General features: G+C 37.3%; 1 protein-coding gene across 1 annotated transcript in view; it reads right to left on the reverse strand.

Moving 5' to 3' along the window:
* The window catches only part of LOC111143066 (sperm associated antigen 17), a 262,265-nt gene extending 242,037 nt beyond the window's left edge, over nt 1–20,228 (reverse strand). The window contains exon 1 of the mRNA XM_022496516.1: nt 20,142–20,228. Within this exon, the coding sequence (XP_022352224.1) occupies nt 20,142–20,228 (87 nt within the window). The remainder of the gene's footprint in view (nt 1–20,141) is intronic.
* Between the last annotated feature and the right edge of the window lie 4,737 nt (nt 20,229–24,965).

Below are 24,965 nucleotides of genomic sequence, written 5' to 3' on the forward strand. Positions count from 1 at the left end.
GACCCTGAATAGCCAGAAGAATGTTGAAAAAGAAAACCAAAGTTGGTGGCATCACAATTCCAGACTTCAAACTCTATTCCAAAGCTGTTGTCATCAAGACGGTATGGTACTGGCATAAAAACAGACAGATTGATCAGTGGAACAGAATAGAGAGTCCAGAAATGGACCCTCAACTCTATGGTCAACTAATCTTTGACAAAGCAAGAAAGAATGTCAAATGGAAAAAAGACAGTCTCTTTAACAAATGGTGTTGGGAAAATTGGACAGCCACATGCAGAAGAATGAAACTGTACGATTTCCTTACACCACACACGAGAATAGATGAAATGGATGAAAGGCCTCAATGTGAGATAGGAATCCATCAAAATCCTTGAGGAGAACACAGGTAGCAATCTCTTCGACCTCAGCTGCAGCAAATTCTTTGTAGAAACTTCTCCAAAGGCAAGGGAAGCAAGGGCAAAAATTAACTATTGGGACTTCATCAAGATCAAAAGCTTTTGCACAGCAAAGAAAACAGTCAACAAAACCTAAAGACAACCAACAGAATCGGAGAAGATAATTGCAAATGAGATATCAGATAAAGGGCTAGTATCCAAAAATCTGTAAAGAACTTATCATACTCAACATCCAAAGAACAAATAATCCAATCAAGAAAAGGAGAGAAGGCATGAACAGACATTTCTGCAAAGAAGACAACCAAGTGGCCAACAGACACATGAGAAAGTGCTTAATATCACTCAGCATCAGGGAGATACAAATCAAAACCACAGTGAGATACCACTTCATATCAGTCAGAATGGCTAAAATTAACTGGTTAGGAAACGGCAGATATGGGCGAGGATGTGGAGAGAGGGGGACCCTCCTACACTGTTGGTGGGAATGTAGGCTGGTATAGCCACTCTGGAAAACAGTATGGAAGTTCTTCAAAAAGTTGAAAATAGAGAGCTACCCTACAACCTAGCAACTGCACTACTGGGTATTTACCTTAAAGATACAAATGTAATGATCCGAAGGGGCACGTGCACCCAAATGTTTATAGCAGCAATGTCCACAATAGCCAAACAATGGAAAGAACCTAGATGTCCATCAACCGATGAATGGATTAAAGAAGATGTGGCATATATATACAATGAATACTATGCAGCCATAAAAAAACCTGAAATCTTGCCATTTGCAATGACGTGGATGGAACTAGAGGGTATTATGCTAAGTGAAATAATCAGAGAAAGACAATTACCATATGATATCTCACATATGAGGAATTTGAGAAGCAGGGTGGTGGGTCGTGGGGGATAGTGAGGGACCAAATGAAACAAGATGGGACCAGGGAGGGAGACAAACCATAAGAAACTCCTAATCTCAGGAAATAAAGTGAAGGTTGCTGGGGGCAGAGTGGGGGCAGTAGGGATAGGGTGGCTGGGTGATGGGACATTAGGGAGGGTATGTGCTATGGTGAATGCTGTGAATTGTGTAAGACTGATGATTCACAGACCTGTACCCCTGAAACAAATAATACATTGTATGTTAATTTAAAAAAAAAAAGAACTCCAGAAATTTAAAAAAGGAATATTAAGGATGCCTGGGTGGCTTTGTCAGTTAAGCATCTTACTCTTGATTTTGGCTCAGGTCATGATCTCAGGGTTGTGAGATTGAGCCCTAAGACAGGCTGCATGCTGGGTGTGAAGCTTGCTTAAGATTCACTCTTTCCTTCTCCCTCTGCCCTATCTCTCTCTCTTCCTCTCTCCTCTCTCTAAGAAAAGAAGAGAAAAGAGAGAGAGAGAGAGAGAGAAAAGAAAATTATTTATGTCTTCCTCTGGAATGCATTTTAAAAGTTATATTTTGGGATGGGCCTATCTTACATTCTAGAAATTCATAGTGCTCTAAGTAATTGCCCCCATGAAGAGATGTTTCTGTGTCAAGGACCACTCTCTCCCTTCTCTAAAACAGATGATGGATGGAGGAAGAAGGGTTAAGTGGAAGGTGTCAATAGCAAAATAGGATAAGAAATGAAAATGGGGAAAACTTTCAGAAGATAATGAAAGGGTAATTCTGGCCCCAAATTTGGGGAAGATAATGGCTGGCCACTTAATAATGGCTTACTCTCCCTGTCACCTACCCACATCTCAGCTACTTCTGGGCTGAAGGCATATTATGTTAAGAGACTCCTGCTCCATAGCTGACATTGTCAATGTTTAGAACAGACTGGTGGGCAAGGTCTAAAAGACTGACATAAGAAAGATTTGGAAAGGCATCCACTTTGCCTAACTTAGCTTTGTTTCAATCCCACCTTTTCCAGCCCAAGCTAAGGTATACAGTATTTCTTGCTGAATTAATTTAAAACAAAATGTCAGACACAACTGTTCTGTTTCTACATGTTTAATTTGTTTGGCTAAAAACTTTCATTGACCAAATTAAGTTGGATGATTTTAAAGATTGTTTTAGTAGCCAGAGTAGTAGAGAGGAAACTTTTAGTCTTACTTATGCTGAACACTGGCTTCTATGATACAAGAATAATTAGAGATGGTGATGAGGCCAACAGATAAGGCAATAGGAAGAATCCTCAAGAAGCTGAAAACAAACTTTCCATGAAACTGCAATTGGTGAAATGACTCTGTGGTTTATGCCGTGGAGGATGAGCTGGTTTCTTCAGCTGTTATGGTGGTGGTACTAAAGAAGCTATAATCAGAGGTCCAGTTCTACTTCCTATATGGACTTCACATGACCAGAAATTATGCTGCACATGGCCAAACCTTTGGTCTCCAGACAAGATTGTTTATTATTATTATTATTATTTAAAATTTTTGTTTATTTATTTGACAGAGAGAGACAAGGCGAGAGAGGGAAGACAAGCAGGGGAAGTGGGAGAAGGAAAAGCAGGCTTCCCACCGAGCAGAGATCCCCATGCAGGCCTCGATCCCAGGACCCTGGAACCATGACCTGAACTTAAGGCAGACGCTTAGCCACTGAGCCACCCAGGTGCCCCAAGATGGCTCATTATTGAACACAAGAGGGACTAAGCAAAAACCTTCTGAAGCAAAACAGGTCATCATAACTTTAAATATAATTTAAAGCATATACCATTCTGACCTGAAGTATCGTCTTCATCACAAAAAGTAATACAGTGTAATAAATCTATAGATTTCCATACCAGAGGTTGAAAATATGGTCATTAAAAACCATTTTCCCACAAACATTTTCCTAGGTTGGTGCTAAATGTATAAGATATGCAAGACAAGATAACAGACATTCTTTAATGTTTTGCTTTAAATTACAATAACAAGTGTAAATAAAGAAACCATTTTTATTCTTGCTCTTCCTTCTAAACATCTGATGTGAAGATAGAAGTGGTTGAACTCAATATTCCTAACCCTAAACTAGTTTAACCAAAATTTAAATTTTATATGCATATATGGAGTCCTGTGCATTTTCAGAGAGCATGTGTCTTTTTCATTGGTGTTTATATAATTTTGGAGGTTCCTTCCCCATTCTATTCAATCTATGCTGCCTGAGAAACTTATATTTGCCTGTGCCATCCATAGCCACACACGAGAACCATATTTAGCAGAAGACACAATAAGAACAACACAAAGAATAATGATTGTGAGGGGTGAGGATAAGGAGAGGCCAGGAAACAGAATTTATTTAATTTTAGAATGCATTTCACAAGTTTTCATACCCCAAATATTGGGTTACTACGGAAGTAGAGGAAATCTTTTGTCATGATTAGGGAACTGGCTTAAAAACAAAGGTAAGGTTAAGCAGGCCCTTCTCTGGATGAAGCAATATTAACAGTGGGGAGCCCTAGGGATCATTCTTGGAAAGGTCTTATTTAACTGCTTTTATACAAGATATGAAAATAGATTACAATGAAATCTAAAATTGTGGAGTGCAATGCTGGGAGAGTTCCTTCCTTGTCATTTAGTCTAATTCCATTATTTTGCAGAGAGAAAGGAAAATCTGTGACATCTTGGTCAAGGTGACACAGAAGCAAGAAGTATGTTCTGATTTCCAGAAAATGGGCCCTCCTCTGCCACCCTGTCTTGCCTTCATTATTAGATGGGACAATGACATGGTGCCATTAAGCACTGCTGGTAGATTTCACAAAGCTCTCTGAGCTGAGCAAGCACCTATGTCCAATGAGATTCAGTGCGAGAAGTCTAAGTGCATGCTTTGATGAAAATATAGATTAGTCACAAGTTTAGAGGTTTTGATGATCAATTATAGGAAGTGTGTCGATATGTAATGCTTCCCATAAAATGTGCTACAGGTCTACTGAAAGGCCCTTCTTTGCTTATCATATCTGGGAAAAATGGTAGGAATTAATTAGAAAACATTATCCTACCATTGCACAAAACCAGTGTCTTTATTCATGGAAAGCTGTGTTGAGTTTTAGGCATAAAATCTTTAAAAGGATTGAATAGCTGGAAAGATCCACAGAATGGCAAATAGACTAGTCATGAGAAAGGAGGGACTTCAGTGGGAGGACTGAATAAAACAAACTTAGAGAGGGAGGAAAATATAGAGTAAGTCTTAGTCTTTTAAGGCTGCTATAATGGAATATCACAGACTTGATGGCTTATAAATAACAGACATTTATTTCTTATAGTTCCAGAGTCTGAGAAGTCCAAGATTAAGGAAGCTAAAGATTCAGTGTCTGATGAGAACTCACTTTTGGTTTATAGATGCTGATCTTCTTACTAAAACCTCATATGGCAGAGGGATAAGGGATCTCTCTGGGGTTTCTTTAATTAGGGAGCTAATCCCATTCATGAGGGATCCACTCTCATGACCTAATTACCACCTAAGGCCTTACCTCCAAATACCATCACATTAGGGATTGGGTTTAAGCATATGACTTTGGGGGTGGGGAAAACAAGGCATGGTTAAAGAAATAATGGAATGAAAAAGACTTATATGTGGCTTGTACTCTCATATATTACTAATGGGGGTGTAAATTGTTGTAAACCCTTTAGAAAACTCTATGGTAGTAGCTACTAAAGCTAAACCCACATCGATCCTATGATCCAGCATTTCCATTCCTAAATATATATATATATGCCCAAGAGAAATGAATACATATGTCCAAAGAAAAATTTGTACAAGACATTTATAGCTGCATTGTTTGTATTTTTCAAATTAGGGATGACCCAAATGTCAATCAGCAGGAGAGTACATAAATAAATCATGGTATAGTTACACAATGGAATACTACAATGCCATAAAAAAGAATACACTATTTATATTGCAACTGTATGTATGAATTTCACAGACATTATATTGAACAAAAAGGGTACATTGTATATTAGTTCATTTCTATAAAATTTATATAAAGTTCACTTATATAAAATTAGTTCATTTATACAAAATTATATAAAAGCAAAACAACTAATGATGACAGAAGTCAGAGTAATGTTATCACCCTGGGCTGTAAGTACTGACAAGGGAAGGCTTGAGGAAACCAGCTGTAGGGCTAGTCATATTCTGTATCTTCACCTTGATGGTGGATTACAGGGGTGTATACATATGTCAGTACATACTGGGCTGCACACTTAATATTACTGTTAGCTTGTTTTCTGGCAATAAAAAAAGAAAAATGATGGGCGCTTGGGAAGAATGTGATTTAAAGGAGGGTAGTTTTAGTACAAATAACAGGAAAGACTACTGCATTTGTTTTGTCATTTCTCCAATTCAGATTGACTGAGTATGATCCAGGCACTATGTTCAGAGAGGAAAGAAAATATGGTTCACTTCTTGTCCTTGAAAAATTCAGTCATGTGAGAGAACAGATGCATGGCTAAAATGAACAACTCAGGAAACAACAGATGTTGGCAAGGATGTGGAGAAAAGGGAACCCTCTTCCACTCTTGGTGGGATTGCAAACTGATGCAGTCCCTCTGGAAAACAGTATGGAGGTTCCTCAAGAAGTTGAAAATAGAGCTACCTTATGACCTAGCAACTGCACTACTGGTTATTTAGCCTAAAGATACAAACCTAGTGATCTAAAGGGGCACATGCACCCAAATGTTTATATCAGCAATGTCCATAATAGCCAAATGATGGAAAGAACCTAGATGTCCATCAACAGATGAATGGATAAAGAAGTTGTGTGAGATTATATATATATATATATATATATATATATATATATATGTGTGTGTGTGTGTGTGTGTGTGTGTGTGTGTGTGTATACACATACACATACATACATATATAATAGAATACTATCCAGCCATCAAAAACCCCTGAAATCCTGCCATTTGCAGTGGCGTGGATGGAACTAGAGTGTATTATGTTAAACGAAATGCCAATCAGAGAAAGAATTATCATATGATCTCACTGATATGAGGAATTTGAGAAACAAGACAGAGAATCATAGGGGAAGGGAGGGAAAAATGAAACAAGATGAAACCAGAGAGGGAGACAAACCATAAGAGACTCCTAATCTCAGGAAACAAACTGAGGTTTGCTGGAGTGAAGAGGGGTGGGAAGGATAAGGTGGCTGGGTGGTGGACCTCGGGGAGGGTATGTGCTATGGTGAGTGCTATGAATTGTGTAAGACTGATGAATCACAGACATCTATCCCTAAAACAGATAATACATTATATATTAATAAAAAAGAAAGTTAAAAATAGAGCTACCCTATGACCCACAAATGCAGTACTGGGTATTTATCCAAACAATACTAACATAGTGATTCGAAGGGGCACCTATACCCCAATGTTTATAGCAGCAATGTCCACAATAGCCAAAATATGGAATGAGCCCACATGTCCATTGACTGATGAATGGATAAAGAAGATGTGGAATATATATATATATATATACAATGGAATATTGTATTACTCAGTCATCAAAAAATAATGAAATTTTGCCATTTGAAATGACATGGATGTAACTAGAGGGCATTACGCTAAATGAAATAAGTCAGTCAGACATTTGAGTTATGACTTTAAGAAAGGGAAGAAGCTCAACAAGTGGTATAGGGGAAGGAAGGGTAATTTTAAAAATCCTATATATATGAAAGCACAAAATCACCCAGCAGGTGTGAGTTGTCTAGTTGTCAGGCATGACAGGGAATCTGGATAGGGGAGGGAAGATGAGGCTGGAATAGAGCTAGGAAGATTGTGGTCCTGTAAGTAATTAGGACTGAAGCAGGAAGTGACATGGTGATATTAGTGTTACAAAAGGAGAACCGCAGAGTTGCAGAGGGTTCATAGAGGGAAGAAAAGGAGGTGGTGCCAATAGTCACTGAACACACACAGATAAGCCGACTTAGTGGTTGAACTGAAATGCATGTTGGCCAGTAAACAGAATAAAATTAATTGTGCTAAGTGGTAAAATTAAGAATGCAAAAATCTAATAACCTGTTAGTATAAACTGATCATTATAAAATGTTGCTATGATCATTGATAACTGGGCTTGGTGGCATTGTGACATCAATGGAACTTCTGCAGCAGGGTCTGTGGATCTGGGTTGTGTCATGGTAGGCAGCAAGGCAAAGTTGTGCAACTTTTAGTAAGCATTCTGGGCTTCCAGAGGATCCCAGTTAATCATCACCCTCAACTTCAAACTATTGTTTCTGACTTTTTTAGTTTCTACTTTTAAAAATTTTTATTATTTTTTTTAAGCAGGCTCCACACCCAACATGGGGCTTGAACTTACAACTCTGAGGTCAAGACTCAGACACTCAACTGACTGAGCCACCCAGGCACCCCAGTTTTTACCTTTATTTTGATTATAGTGCAATGCAATTCTGTGTGTGCCGTTTTTGATATAACATATATATTTATGATAAATATTTTAAGTGGAAATCCACAATGAAGAAACTTCAAAGGCTGGATATATTTCTAAAATTTCTTTTAAATATCACAAACAGGTAAATATTCTGGATTTTCATAAGATCAAAGAAAAAACCAGTAATCAACCACGACCTGAGCCATGTTCTGATACTGTGCAAAAATCATTACAACATTAAAAATGTTTGTATGTCTCAAATGAAAACAACTTGATTCTTTCAACATAAAAATCTGATTAACTTATTATTGCAAGTGATATAAATATTGGATGGAAATAGAGCTCAAAGGTTATGCTGTTAAAAGTTGAACAGGCGAAACACTTTTTAAAAATCAAACTACCTATCACATTTTGTTAAAGGTCATGATTCCAAAAGAAAATTTGCAATGATTAATGAAGGAAAATTTAAAGAACACAGTAAGTCAGTTTCATGCATTAATGCACTTACAATAAATTTTTAAATCAAAAAGTGTCAAAACATTTTTAAACATATCAGAACTTTGAACACACTCTATTATTGTAGTTAAACATAAGTGAATGTTTTGAGACATGAAATACTTAGTCGAAATTTGAAAAATAATTTCTATGGGTATATAACAGCAATGTAGACTGATGATCTAGACTGTGCCAAAGCATTTATCTACTGAAAGGATAAAGGAACCCTTTGGGAAATACAGAAATCAAACCAGTAAAATTTTGATCACTGTCAATAGAGCTTTAAGAGTTTCATGTAAAAGGGTTTTGATAGTACCTAGTAAACAAAATTCAAGGTGCCGAATGTGGTTAGGTATTTTTTGTCGATGTGGTGGAACAAGATGGGAAAGCATCTGTGATATCTCAAACTATTTCAATGGGTACCAAGAAAAATGGTTTCACTGAGAAATATTCACATGACAATGTGCCAGAATGGAAACATGGGAAATGTCTGGAATTCAATTTAAAGAAGAAAGTTCCAGATGTTTTGTTTTCATCCCAACTCAATATATTCAATATATTCAGCTGATGCAGTAAAAGATGTATATCAAATAAATCAGTATTAGTATATTCTTTGTGAATTTTCTATTTATTACCATACATTAAACAAATACCAGAGATAATTACATAATATATCTGAAGAGAGCTCAGGATTGGACGTTAGAGAAATACTAGGACCTCAATAGAGCTAGACCTGCAACCACTGAGATGAAATCATGCCAAGCTTGTGTGTTGGTTTAATGCAAATCATGAAGTGGGAGTAGTTGAACATTTGAAAAGTGCAATTAACTTCTAGGGATTTGGTTTTAATGAAATATTCTATTAGAAATTTCAATACATTCTTTAGCTTTAATAAGAGAAACGAAAATATCTTGTCCATATAAAATTAATAAAGCAAACTATAGAGAAGCAGAAGATATAGAGAAACAAATGAACAAAGGGTATAATTTGAAACAAAACAAAATAATTATAAGAGAAAAACTATTACATTGTCTAACAAATGACACAGAAATGGGCTTATTATTTTATGACAAAAATGAAAAATATGATGAATTAATAACCTCTTTCAATTTATTTAATCCTAAACTTTAGTCACATTATGTATGCTAACCAAGTAGGTTTAGGGTGATCAAAAACTTACAAAATTGGGGTGCTTGGGTGGCTCAGTGGGTTAAGCCTCTGCCTTCAACTCAGGTTATGATCTCAGGGTCCTGGGATTGAGCCCCACATTGGGCTCTCTGCTCAGAAGGGAGCCTGTTTCCCCTCTTTCTCTCTCTCTCTGCCTACCTATCTTCCTACTTGTGATCTCTGTCAAATAAATTTAAGAAAATATATAAAATTAAGCCACCTGATTAAATATGAAAGTCCAAGAAATGGTTTTTGTGACTTAATTGGTAATAAATAAATGAAATATGTAAAAACCCAGATAGTATTATGAAAGCTAGAAAAAATTTCAACATAATAATTAAAAGTTCAAAAGTTGAAATTATAAAAAGTGCAAAAGTATAATTGATTACTCTTAGTATGATGAATGATATTGTTGATATTGAGAGACATTCTCTACATACAGAGAACTACAAATTACATAATGACTAGCAACATAAAAGGAAAGTTATAGGAAAAGCCTATGTACATTCTTCATGTCACCTCATGACTCAGACGAAGGCAACTTTTAGGATGTGAGCCCCATCAACCAAAGGCTGTACCAATACTTCTGAAAACCAAGAAATGATTTTGAAATCATTAGAAAAAGTGATGACTGATAAGTACTAAAAATGATACCATCTGGCAAGGAGTTTCATAAGGTACACATAGTTTAGTTTTTATAGAGAATAAAAAGTGATTTTTAATTTTTAAAATTTATATGTTGATTCACATATACTTGTGACAATTAATATATTTTTAAATTTGCACCCCTAAATGAAGGCAGGCAAGAAGGAAGTTTAGAAGGTTATTGTAATAATGTTGGAAGTTACAAGGGGTAAAAAAGAAGGACCTGAAATAGAGAAGTAAGAGTAATAGGACTTGTTGACCAATTTGATATTAGAAGAGGAGGTGCTAGGGTGTTTCTGACTTCAATGAACAGGGTAATATCACTTTTGAACATACTGAGTTTGAAGAACATGTGTAACATCCATATGAAAATATATAAAAAGTAATAACAATAATTATTATGTTATCATAAGATAATATTTATAAATATTTATATTGGGCTACATAGTGTTCCATATTCTTTCAGATACTTTGATTTTCTTACCACTCTAGTAAATACAGTAATACAAGATTATTACTAGAAGCTCCTTCTTACTGAGCCCTTACTATTCCTCCATTCAGCAAAGTTATTTGAGCCCTTCTGTCTGTCAGCAGGATAAATCCCTGCCTTCATGGAGCTGACCTTCTCATGGAGGAAGACAGACAATAATGAAATATATGTAAAGTAGAAAGTCAGGAACAGAGTCAGGGTTAAGTGGGTGGAATGTGATGGTGTAGTTTAAATAGGATGGTCAGAGAAGAAGGTACTTGAAGAGAATCCTGAAGGAAGGGAAAGAGTGATTCACATGATTGTCTTGGGAGGGGTCATTTTCAGCAGAGGGCACAGCAAGGGTAAAGATGGCAATATGCTTTTTGATATCTGAAGATCAGCAAAAAGACCAGTGTGGTTACCACAGACTAAGTGAAGGGGTGAGTCATAGAAGATTTGAGATCAAGTCAAAGTAGTTGGCAGAGGACACATACACAGGGTCTTTTAAGGCCATGGTAGAATATTTGGATTTTACTCTAAGTCTTACATTTTAAAAGAACCACTTTAGCTCTGTATGGTTAAAAGACTCTAGGTCAGCAAGAATGGGAGAAAGAGACCAAGTTCTGAAGTTCTTGATCTATTGGTAGCTTAGGCAGGAGATGATGATGGCTTGGGTTAGGATGTAGTAGTGGGGGTGGTACTAGCAGTATGGATTTTAGATACATTTCCAGGGTAGAACCAATAGAATTTACTAAACGTTAATTATGGGTGCATAAGAGGGAGAGAAAACTCATGCAAGATTTTTGGCCCTATTGACTCACTGGGTGAATGGTGAGACCCCTCAAAGAGAAGGTGAAGAGCAGGTTTGAAGGGGGATGATCTTGGGGTTTGGGTCTGGACCTGTGAAGTCTGAGATACTATATGCTAGATGCCTTTAAATCATTTCAATAGTCAGTCTAATATCTTCAAGGGAGGTATGACCATTGTCCCTGTTTTATAGTTGCAAAAACTAAGGCTTTGAGATTTTCTTCAATTTAAGTTCTTATAACCAATGGGTTGGGACTAATCCTAGAGCTCAGCCAGCAGGCTGAGACAGTATAATATACTCAATGTATTTAATTCAGAAGTATTTCTTGAAGGTCACTATGTACTTATTTATCACTCTTAGTTGATGTGACCAGGAAGGAAGGATTTAAATATGTTAACTTTTTGCTACCTTCCAGGAATTTGCATTGTTGAAAGGAAATGTAGATATAGTAGATGACACTGAAATTGTTGGACAATAGCTCAAAATAAGATATCAGTAAAGATAACAATCACTGGAACAATTTAGTATAAGGAAAAAAGTCAGTGAGGGACAGAACTGTGTGTGACTTGAGCTCCTTTCTGGAAGATATGAAGGAGGATTTTAATGAGAAGGTGTTGGATGGTCTTCAGGCCAGAAACCTGCATGGTATAGTCAGTATGTGCCTGGGGATACCACGGAGACCATTCAACTGGAGTAGAGAAAGAAAGAGATGGATAGGCAGAGAAGGGCCAAATTAGGCAGGGCTGTGAAAGCCAGGCAGAGCATCTTGGATTTTATCCCATAGGTAACTAGGAGCCAATGATGGTTTCTAAGGCTAGAGCTGAAACATGGTCAACATTCAGCATTTCTTAACTAACATTTTCCTAGAGGGTTGCCAAACTCATATTGGCAACACTTATATTTTACTTATATTTGGTACTTTTCATTTGCAATAAAAGTGATCACATATAACATCTAGGTAGATATTTTGACATGCTAATTCCTTTTGGTTCCCAACTCATTCAAATAATACATTTTTGTCCAAAAAGGAGAAATTATAATGTGAGGTTATGAAAAGTCCATTTCCCTCTCAACATTCTTCCTAGCAACTCAGTTGTTTTCATTGGCTTTTATTAAAACAACCTTTGTGTGAACTGGCAATTTGTTTTGTAAATATCAATGAAAGCATATTTCAGAAAATGCAGTAATAAAAACCAACCCAATTTCAGAAATATGCTTGCTGCCAGACATCAGTCTTCAGCTCATATTATGAGTATTTCCAGTAAGTCTTAAGTACACATTAACATGAGAAATAGCTCACTGTTTAAGATCAAAAAAGTTGAAAAAGCCTTCACTGCCTCTCAAATATGGTTTAAGGATTCTGCCCAATACAATGTGTTTCCCTTTTTGATAAAATATATTTGTAATGATCAAATAGCTCATTTTAATTGAACATTTTCTCCCCCAAAAAACTGACTTAAACTCAGTTTATTATCATCATAATATCTACATGTTTAATAACTGTTTGTTTGACAGGTCTGGGATGTTAACATTTCAGCAATACATATCTTGATCCGTATCTACCTTATTAAATCTTTTCAAGAATTACAACTTTGTCCAAGATTTGAAGGAACTCTATTACTTTTTCAAATATGCACAACTCAGCTATTGTCACTAGGCTACATTTAATAAGAGAAAAATATTTTTCCTCAACTGAAGTAGAGTAAGGAAAGACTACTAACTAAATTTTCTGAAGAATTTCCCCTTGAATGCCTCCTGGCTGGCAGAAGACATATCTGAGAAGTGAAACAGTATCATTGCATAGTTGTTTTCTAGGAATTGTCATAATTGTATTATGTATCTGTGGTGATGCTTTTTTATGTAGCTGTTTTCTGTCCCTTCCTTTTCTCTCAGAACACACCTCCACTGTCTACTAACTGTCCTGGTTTCCGCAATATATATTTCTTCATGTTTTAAAGTAAATCAGGGAATTCATTCCATTAACATAGTTTGAGTATGATACCTTGTGCCCACAACCATGCTAGTCATTGTGGGGTAGGTACAAGGGGTATAAAGATGTTATTTGCTAGGAAGCAGCTCACATTATACTGTGCTCTATAAAACATGAATTGATAGCACATAATTCAAGGCATTCTGTAACTAAGTACTGAGTTATAACATAAAGCCTAGGGCCAAAGTGAGGGAAGATAAATCACTACATGTCTAAGAACCAGACCTTGAAATGCTTAGATTGTCAGTGGTGTGAAAGAGGCAGGTTAGTCCAGATACTCTGGGAGTCTCCATCTCTGAGTAAGCATAAAAAAAGAGGGCATTACCATATAGAGCAGCAATTTGTGTCTTTGATGCAAATATTATTAGTTACTTGAAAATTATCATACATTTCAATGTATAAAAACATACATTTAAAATGAAAATATAGAAATTGGAAGCAAGACCTTCTGAGTGTCATTAAGAATCTCAATATATTATGGTAGATGTTCCCAAATATTTTTAAGTATATAGATATTTATATTAAAGAAGAACTGAAGTCTTAATCAAGAAGTAAAATCTTAGTGATAAATTGTAAAGCAAATGACATTAAGTGTCCAGTCCCTTACGCTGGGTATTAGGGAACTAAAATCATAATTATAAAATGAAATCAGTGAATTAGAATAGTGAAGCTGGTTGGGTTAAGGGGTATGTGGATCAAACTTTTTTGTTGTTGTTGTTGTTTTTAATGTTTCTTTGTGGTGGGTCACAGCAAGCAAATGGAATAGTTGCTATGCCTAAAGATGGTCTCATGAGTTATGGCTGCCTTTTTGCTACACTTAAAAATGAGGCCTAAAACCAGTAACAAATGAAAAAAAAAAAAAACCACACTCAGATATTCTGAAAATATGAAAGGATTTAATAAAATTAGCTAAATACCCAAAACTCTACCTGTGAGATATCTAAATCAACACAAACAAACTTTTGGGGAACCTGGAATTGTGAAGAACACATTTGAGGCAAAAGTCCATAATATCTTTAAGAAAAAAAAAGGGATTTGTATCTGTCTTCTGAATATTTTCTATAGTGTTATCATGCTTGTCACTTATCATAGAAAGCACTGTGATGTTCTTTTACCCTGTGTTGACACAAAAGTTCTGACCATAATACAAAATTCTAATTGAAACATGTAGCTCAGTCATTTTGAAGCTATGTGACATTACCCAGATATAGGCCTCGTGTAATCAGTAAGCTCCTAAAAGGAATGGCTACACTGAATAATTGTGGAAAATTTTCCTAATTTGTTATGAACAAAGTCTCTATTAATATCCACTTTCTCAGCATCACCTGTCATATAGTAAGCTTGGAAGAAATAGAAAGATCGGAACTGACTACAAATTCTCTTAGACCACAGTGATATCAACAAAATGGCAGACTAGGCAGTTACAGGTCCTCCGTACCCACTGGAAACATTAGAAGAACAACTACAGACTGATAAAATAATTTTATAGGAGCTCTGAAACCAGTCAAAGATAAAGATCTAAAGTAACCAAGTGAACGCCCAATCAAGAAAAAGCCACATTCAATATGGTAGGAAATTTCATGGCACTTGTACTCTTCCTTGTCCCATCCTTTCTCCATGAGAAGGAATAGCCTTTTCAACAATTGGTGCTGGGAAAACTGGATATCCCATGCAAAAATATTACTAGGTTGGATGCTTATCTTACACCATATACAAAAATTAACTCAAAATGGATTACATATCTAAATTCAAGATTAAAACTATAAAAATCTTAGAGGAAAACATAGGGGAAAACCTTCATGACACTGGATTTGGTAGTGATTTCTTGGATATGATACCAATTGCAACAAAAGCAAAATCAGATAAATTGATCATCAGAATTAAAAACTTTGTGCATCAAAGGACACTGTCAACAGACTGAAGAGGAAACCAAGGAAGAGAAGAAAATATTTGCAAATCATACATCTCATAAAGGTTTAATATCCAGAATATATAAATTAGTCCTATAATTCAACAGTAAAAAACAAAAAACAGAAAACAGAAAGCCTCCATTAAAAACATGGGGAAAAGGGGGCACCTGGGCAGCTCAGTCAGTTAAATGTCTGACTTTGGTTCAGATCATGATCTTGGGGTCCTGGGATTGAGCCCCATGTTGGGTTCCCTGCTTATTGGGGAGTCTGCTTCTCCCTCTCCCTCTCCTTCTGCCCCTCCCCTGCACTCGTGTGTGCATGGTCTCTCTCAAATAAATAAATAAATAAAATCTTAAAAGAATATATGGGCAAAAGAAGATACACAATTTGGGGTGCCTGGGTAGCTCAGTTAGTTGAGTGCCTGACTTTTGGTTTTGGCTCAGGTCATGCATGATCTCAGTGTTCTGGGATTGAGCCCCACATGGGGCTCTGCACTCAGCTTGGAGTCAGCTTGAGATTCTCTCCTTCATCCCTTCCCCCACTTCACACTTGCCTTCTCCCTCTCTCTGTCAAATAAATAAATAAAATCTTAACAAAAAGAAGATACAGAATTGGCCAAAAGTACCTAAAAAGATGCTTGATATCACTAATTATTAGGGAAATGCAAATTAAAACTACAATGAAATTGCACTTCACATTCATTAGGATGATATATATATATATATATACATATATATATATATATATGAATTTTAAAGTATTGGTGAGGATGTGGAAACATTGGAACACTTGATGCATTGCTGTGGGGAATATAAAATGGTACAGCTACTGTGAAAAATATTATGGCAGTTCATCAAAAAATTAAACATAGAATTACCGCACTATCCAGCAATTCCTACTTCTAGATATATACTAAAAAAAAAAACTGTAAGTAGGAACAGGGACTCAAATAGATTTTTGTACACTTGTATTTTTTTTTTGTAAAATGTGTACAGTCCTATTAATAGCAACATTATTCACAATAGCCAAGAATTGGAAGCAAACCAAGTGGCCGTCAATGGATGAATAGATAAATAAAATGTACTCTGTACATACAATGGAATATTATTCAGCCTTAAAAACAAGGCAATCTTAATACATGCTACAACATGAATGAACCTTGAGGACATCATGCTAAGTGAAATAAGCCAGTCACAAAAAGACAAGACTGGATGATTATATTTACATGAAATACCTAAACTAGTTAAATTCATGGAGACATAAGATAGAATGGTGGTTGCCAGGAGCTGGGGGGAGAGGGGCATAGGGAATTCATTAAAGTGTATAGTTTCTTTTAAGATTTTATTTACTTATTTGTCAGAGAGAAAGAGAGAGAGCACAAGCTGGGGGAGTGGAAGGCAGAGGAAGAAGCAGGTTCCCCGCTGAGCAAGGAGCCCCATGCAAGACTCAATTCCAGGACCCTGGGATCATGACCTGAGCTGAAGGCAGACGCTTAACCAACTGAGCCACCCAGGCATTCCTAAAGGGTACATTTTCAATCAGGGAAGATGAAAGAGTTCTGGAGATAGTTGATGATGATGGTTGAACAATATGAATGTACTCAATGTCGCCAAATAGTACATTTAAAAATGGTTGAAATGGGGTGCTTAGGTGGCTCAGTTGGTTCAGCACCTGCCTTTGGCTCAGATCATGATCCCAGGGTCCTGGCATTGAGCCTTGAATTAGGGTCTCTGCTCAGCAGAGAGCCTGCTTCTCCCTCTCCCTCTGCCTACCACTTTGCCTATTTGTGCTCCCCCTCTCTCTCTGTCAAATAAATAAATAAAATCTTTTTAAAAATAAATAAAAAAATAAAAGTGGTTGAAATGTCAAATTTCATGTTATTATATTTTACACTTCCCAAAAATACAAATAAAAATATCTTAGACCACGCTGTCTCTAGATAGCGCCTTCAGTCACCCAGTGCTTAGGTTAAACACCTTTTCCTCTCATGTGACCAATAGAGGCTGCCTTGACAGTTGCATGAAAATATTTTATTTATCTTTAAAAGAATCTTTAACTCCTTAATGCTCCTGGAGATCATAAATATAACGTCTTTGTCATGTACAAGTCCACACTAAGATGTGTTTTTAAAATCTTATTGCCACTGTGCCTAAATATTTTTTTATCTGATTTGAGGTGTGATATTTAATGTATATTAATAAGACAAATGTTTTATATACACAGATAGCAAGTTAGTAAATGACTATTTGGTGGGATTAATTCAGGAGTAATATTTACCAGAAGCAGTCTAATCCACATCTCTCTCAATTTAAATGTTCCAGATTTATTTAAAGCATGGCCTCCTTACCCAAAATAATCACTCTCCTTCATTTTACCTACTTGAATTCTCCCCATTCTTTAGGGCCTAGCTAAAGGCAAGTTATTTTACAAAACATTTCCTGACAATCCCAGCCCACATTCATCTTTCTAACTTCTAGTCTCTGTCTAGTCATTTAGCGCTTAGTAACAGACTGCCTTGTATTATTTGCTATCATTTCATGTTTTAGGACCAACTAACATGTACTAAAAAAGGAGCAATTCGGGGGTCTGGATGGCTTGGTCTGTTGAGTGTCTGATTCTTGTTTTCTGCCAAGGTCATGACCAGGTTGGGCTCTGTACTCAGCATGGAGTTTGCTTGAGATTCTTTTCTCTCTCTCTCTGCCTCTCCCCACCAATAAACAAAAAAAGAAACAAACAAATAAATACAATCTTTAAAAAAATTAGCAAATAACCCAACCTGAAAGGACAGCCCAAAATATGGATACAAGGTAGATTCATTGAAACCAAATTGTAAATTTGTTGGTTCTCTTTTAAGTCTAGTGCAGCTCCCTGTGAACATGAGTTCTATATACTACTGATGTGAATTCTTTAATCAGCTAATTCTAAAAACCGGCTTATGGAAGACTGAGAGACTTCCTTTTCTCTCAACCCCCAGCACATGCATGCACACACATACACACAACTATACATAATGGCACACAATATTTCCATGAATAACAACTGTACAGAAGGAAACTGTGGGTGCCAAGGCAAAACATTTTTTGAGTACCCACTATGTGCACTTGGCTAAACCCCGTGAATAAGGAATTCACACCTCTATAGTCAGCTTTAACCTCAATTCAGAGTCTATTACATTGGTGGTTAAGATATGCCTCTGGGCATTGGACTGCTGGGTTAATCCAGGAATTTTTCTCTTGGAGCAGACATGAAATCAAACTGAGAAAAAAAAATATATGAGAGGAGACGGAGGGCAGTTGTCTTCCCCTGCTATTAAAAAACATGTATTTAACAAACTGAAGAAGTTCATCCTTTGTAGTTAAGACTACGTATTATTTTGAGTTCAAATTCTTTCTTTTAATATGTAAGATTTATTGAAATTATACTGTTTGAGCAGAACTGAGAAAGCTGAGTATTATTTCAGGTTTTCAAGCCATAAGGAAAAATAGTGCCTTTAGGTTTTCCATTCAACTAGGAAAATTATAGCTTCATATTTGCAACACTAAAGCTAATGCAGTGTCAGCACCTCCATCAAATTCTGTTGTTCAGCAGTTTATAATTCAAGCAGAAAGTTTCACTCCAAGCTCGAACTTGGCCTTCACAATCCCAAAGCAAATGGAGAAAAAGCTATTTTGGCTAGGGCTGACTTATAAAAGCAAAAGAGAGGGTGCTTATACAGACTATTTTGAAAAACATCTTTCAGAATCTGAGAATGTAACTGAGAATTACTGAGCTGACATCCTTCATTCTTAAAGTTAAAGAAATAACCCCAAATTCCATGATGTCATGTCAGCATCAGCAGAATCTTAGCCACTTTCATGAAATTCTTCATCAGGTAGAATTCCCTATCAGACAGAATTACCTTTCTTAGAGAAAAAAGCAGTACAGTAGAAAATAAGGACAAATAAGACTTTGGATATGTTTTTCCCTTAAGTTCTGATTCTCTAGTGCACTATCCACACACACAGAAGATGAAAAAAGAATTTTTTTTTTCAGTTTTTAACATACATTGGAATGGCAGACTGGAATTCCCAGAATCAGCCTTTCTCCATCTAAATGTTATCTTGGACTCAGAAACAATTAAGTGTAGAAGTGGATCCCTGCAACAGGTGAGAGGAGCTATTTGGCCTCCCCAGTGAACTAAATGTTGGTGGGTGTGAGTGGGGTAGGGAGCTAGTCCGTTGGGGGTGCTGTGCAATTTAAAGTCCTCTGGCAGGTGGGTTACAGACTGCCTGGTTCCTTTTTGCTACCCTACGGATGCCTCTAGCAGCCAATCCATCAGTACTCTGATATCTTAAAATAACTTCAAAATATATCAAAAGTTTGATATCGTGGTATCAGGGCATTGCATAAGAATTTCATCTTTTCTTACCTGCAGAAAGCTCACTTGTATGAAATACGTTGATATCTTAGCTGCTGCATGTCTCTTTTCCTACAGCTTTCAGTGAAGCCCTACTATAGGCCAGGCTACGGGTGAATCAGCAGGATTTCTGTCTTCCAGAAGTCAGGAGGAAGAGAAAAGTTCATAAAGACGGCTCCAGTGTAATTTGGAGTGCCATCTGGGCGACTTCGCAGAAAAGGATCCTGAGGTGTCATGGCTATACCACCTCTATTTCCCACCACTCAGCTTTCTCCACACTTTGAAATCGCACTGATTCACCCGGTATCCCCTTCCTTCTTCCCTCAACGCCCGTTCTCCGCTGATGGGACCCTGGGTCTTTCGTGGGAGGAGCGATCCTTCTGGGGAGAGCGGGATCAAGAACTGTTTTCGGCAGGGGCGACGGTGGCTTCTGGAAGAGAGGGCGAGCCTGGCAGCACCGTCTGGAGGCTCTGGTGGAGCTTTGGCACTGCGGGGGTCAGAAAGGATTTACAGGGCTCGGAGCTCACCTGATTGAAGTGTGCACCGATGATCGAGGGTTCCCATATCTTAGAACTGTTGCTCACAGTCCCGCCTTTCTCTTTCTTGGGTGCCATGCAAAAGACGGGAGGAACATTGGCGTCTAAACTGGGCTCAGGCCTGGAATAAGCGTCCCCGCTGCCTTAGCAACCGAAGCCACGCCCAGTTTCTGAACGACTTCGGTTCCCCTCCCCCAAACCTGCTCTTAATCCACCGGCCAACCGCTTCCGTCTCCATAGCAACCAAACTTCCCAGCGCGGCAACTCTGAGGCGGGACTCCTAGACCCCCTGATTAAATTTTAGGATTTTCCAGCGGCACAACTGTGCAAATGGGAGAGGTCAGGCGGAGGCTGGCCTCGAGCTGGTCTGGTTACTTCCTTTTACTCGCTTGGCCCCTTTGCTGCTTCTTGGAGCCTCTCTGGCCCAAGGCATTGTCTAGAAACTCAAAATCCCTGGAATCCCACCCAGGACTTGGACACCAAGATTTTTTCGACCCTGGACAACCTAGAATGGAGAGCTGATTCCCTCAAGAGACATCCCAGGCCGTTTTCTCACCCATACTAATGGGCTCCGACTGTTTCCTTAATTTGCATATAAGTCCCTCCCAGGGACTTCTAAACAAGTGGGAGCACTTCTCCAAGAGATCCTTTATAAAACTGTAGTTGGGGATTAAGGTCTTTCTAGGTTGTCTTCTCTGCCTAATCAGAGCCAGTTCTCTCAAACTGTCCCTCACTGGTAAGAGGTCTTTCTTCCCCTCCATCCCCTGCCTCCCCAACACTCACCACTACCTAAAGATCCTAAAGATGGTGGTCAGATTCCCCCAAATAATAATGACAGTAATAATACTAATTATAATAACAATAGCTCCTCTTTCACGATCACTGCTATATCCTGTATATAGTTCTATTATTTAATACTTACAACCACCTTCTTGCAAGTCTCACAGTGTGTGACTGATGGCACCAGGGTTAGAATCTGGGATTGTCCGGGTTCGCAAATCCAGTGCACTTAATTAACCTCTACAACAGTTTTAGGACTGCCAAAATGAGAGATGTCACCTTTTGGGGGGCTAGACTTACTTTTGTTTATTTTTTTTATTACAATAAAACTGATTTAAGGTCAGACAGGGCAGAACTCAATCGAAGGTGTTTTGCTCTCAGTACCTGTAAAATGCAATGTCTAACTATTCCCCTGAACCCGGAACTTGCCCAGAGGTGAGATGCTTCAATGATCCCAATGGACCAGGGATTGCTAAGGGGACCCATGTGATCTGCGGCTTAATTTCATTCAGCACAACCTGCCAGCTGACCTTCTACAGGGGAAGATGTTCTAATGCTTTTTGTTGCTTTCTTTGAGGGATAAATTTTGTGTGATGGTCATGGTGATAGCCAGCCACTATCTCACTTCGTTTTGGGGAGGTGGAGTGGGTTTAAAGATGCTGCTGCTTCCCAACTCCTATTCATCATTTGGCCCAACGAAGTGAAAGTTTCTCCTCCTGCCCCAGTTCTTTAATACAGATTATTAAAGAGAAAGCACAATTTCTAGAAATAGTCTTTTCATAGGAAATTTACAAAAAGCATCTACTTTTCCTTTCTTGCTGCAATATGTCTTATTACAATGTGTCTAAATGTTGCATTGTGTCTAAATATGTTATTTGTCTTCTGGGAAGGACTAGATCCATGCAGCCTCGTAGCAAGTCATACCTTGAGGCCCTCTCTTGTCATGAGAATAAAATGTCTGATGCTTAGTGAGCCCAGAGGAATCATGCAGAAAGAGATTTTCCTGAGGGTTTCTACTGCAACTACCTAGGCTGCCACTGATACATTATCATAGAAATTTCTCCAAAATTTTGTTCATCATTAAATTTTTCTTTATTAGATGAAAATTGTTCTTTGGGTTGCAGTTTGAATATAAAGACCAATCACTTTCAGACTAAATATATATATATGTAGTCATTGATTACATCATTCTTCATTTTGATCATAACTCTTCCCATGGGTTTAAACCGTCTGGGAAAAAGGTCTTTCATTTTTACTAGAGAAGCAGTAAAAAGTTTGTTGGCCTTCCAGTTAGATTTTATAAAAAATTTAACTAGATGTTTATGTGTGTCATACTATGTTACTAATTTTCTTTCTTCTTGAATGTGAATGCATATTTCAATATAAAACATTATGGACAATCAGTTCAGCCAAATTGCTAGCAGATGATTAATAAGATGGGTTGCAGATAAGAAAGAGGAATGAACGGAAAAAATGGAATGAGGACAAAAAAGTAAGATTAAGTGTTTTTTTAAAACTGCAGAGAAAGTGTCACTAGCTTCATCTTATAAGTGACAGCTGTCTAACTCCAGTTTTTGCAGCAACAAAATTTTTGTGACATATACTGTGGTAAAAACTGACTAGCTCTTCATCAAACATTTCATTCTCTTTCTTTCTACTGTGAGAGTCAGACAACATTTTTCAGCCTTCCTTATCCTTTGATGGGAACATGTGACTGAGTTCTAGCCAGGGGACATGAGCAGAATGATATATGGGTGCATCCAAGTCTGGCCCTTAAAAATATCTTGCAAGCATTATTCATGCTCTTCCCTGATCTGCCCAGATATTAGGGTGACACGGAAAGCCCTGCATTTCTGAATGATCGCTGTGAGGCAGAGGTACGAAAGTCTCCCTTAGCCCTGAGCGCTACCCTGTTTTCTCCACCAAAGGCATTGCTTGGGACCACTAAGTGCATGAAAAATAGACTTTTATTTTCTGAAGCTACTGAAATATTGGCTTTTGTTATAGCAGCTAGAGTTACCCTAACTACTCTAACATTTTTGATAATTTTCATTTGAGAGTCAGCTTTTATTCTAACAGTAGCTGGCCTTCCCACAATGGCCTGAGAAAACAAGCTCGTCACGAATTTCAAGGAGGCGGGATGCAGGGCTGGCCACTGTGGGAGGCTAAAATGTCCAATCCTTGACCTTCTGGTGACTGTAGTCAGTGGTACCCACCCTCTTTCCACCCTTTACACTGTCCTCCACTTGCTTCTACAGTACATTTTTTCACTTCTTTATCATGTTAATAAATTCCTTAAAGAAGAGGTTTGCATATTAGAGTAATACAATAAATTTGACTGCTTATGTCACATACACCTATGGAGATTTTGCTCATTTTTCAGAAAGCGAACCGTGACCCTTCACTAAGACATCTGTGAACATAAATTATGATCTAGCAAATGATTTAGAAGAATTGAACATTTTAAATGTCAAAAATAGAGATTTCAGGATGGAAGAATGTACTTCCAATATAATCTTTTATAGTTTCCTTCATAAAAATCCTAAAAGAATAAAAGATTTTGTAGAAGACTTTTATGTAGATTTCTTTTAAACCAATTTAGAGAATTTGAAATGAAAGTTTTATGCCTTTTGCCTACTTTTGGCCTATTTCATTATTCTAGGGAAAGTGGCACTATAGATAATTTATGATACAAAAGGGGAAGACATTTTACAGTAACCAAATTTATAGGAGGTTTCGTCATAGAACTGGTCTATTTAATTTCAGAAAATAGGTGTGAATGACAATGGTCATAGTTTTAAGAAGTGAAAGCCATTCCCCCAAAAAGGGACCCTGCCAAGAAGAGAAAAAGAAAAAAAAAAAAAGCATTGCCATCTGTCACACATTTATGCTTTTTTGGTATAATAAATTGTTTCCCCAACTAAATATAAGTTGAAACTTTATAAGCATATTCTTTACTACATAAATTTTCCCATATGTCAGTGGCTAAAACAAAACTAGACTATTTGGAGGATTTTCTTTCTCTTTGGCAGGGTTACTCCTGGCTTGTTTCATTTAATTTTTGCATTTAATACTGTTTTGTTCACCAAAGACTGTCTACTTTTAGGGATGTACTGTTTCTTAAGGATATTATGATTATGGAATAAGTTACTTTGAAAAGCTTTATACTTCAATCTTAGAGTGTTCAGAGAACTCTTATTTAGGCATGAAGTCAAGCATTATTTCTCATACCTGAAAGGATCTAGCCAGTTCCTCATGCATCTAGTGTTCTTAATTGTTGTCAGGTAACATCAGGAGCCATGGACCCATTCATTTCCAGGCCAACATTTCAGGCACTCAAGGAATATTTAGCTAGAACACTCTGCTTGCCTTTGCTGGGAAGTTCTCACAGATGTGTGCTGACTTTTCAGACTGGCATCCTATGTCTAAGAACACTTCTCACAATATGTTTGTTCTATTTACCATCATGAGCCTCGTGCTTCTGACCTTCAAAACAGAATGTTGTAATGCACTGTCCTTGAGTTTTTATTGCGTATGATGCAGAGGGCTTGATCTCTTTCAGCTACAAGTTTCAAAACATATGGAGAATATTACACCTGCATTTTATGGTCAGCATTCGCTTCCTATTCAGTTGTGAGTGCGATTTAAAGTGTTGACTTTAATCTTTAAAGCCCTTCATTGTTTAGAAGTCAGTTATTCCAGATATCACATCTCTCTCTATGCATCATCGTGGCAATTAAAATCAGCTGCAGAGCTCGCAAGTCAGAATCCCCAGTGGATTGTGGGGAGCTTGGGAGTAGATCATTTTCTAAAGAAGAACTTCCCTAAGAACCCTCTGTTTCTGTGAATGATAAAAACAATATTCAAAGTTTACGGTTTTGGCCTGGAATGTCTTGTCATATATCTATAGGTCTCTGGAACCATAATTAAATGATGCTGATTTAATTTTTATTTTATTCCTTGTTATTTGTGGCCAAGAGTTTAGAATACCAAATCTTTTTTAATGAATCAGAAAAATAACAGTTGTGGATATTA

Source organism: Enhydra lutris, unplaced genomic scaffold (genome assembly GCF_002288905.1).
Source record: "Enhydra lutris kenyoni isolate GAN:26980312 unplaced genomic scaffold, ASM228890v2 scaffoldscaffold9, whole genome shotgun sequence".
Classification (NCBI taxonomy): domain Eukaryota; kingdom Metazoa; phylum Chordata; class Mammalia; order Carnivora; family Mustelidae; genus Enhydra; species Enhydra lutris.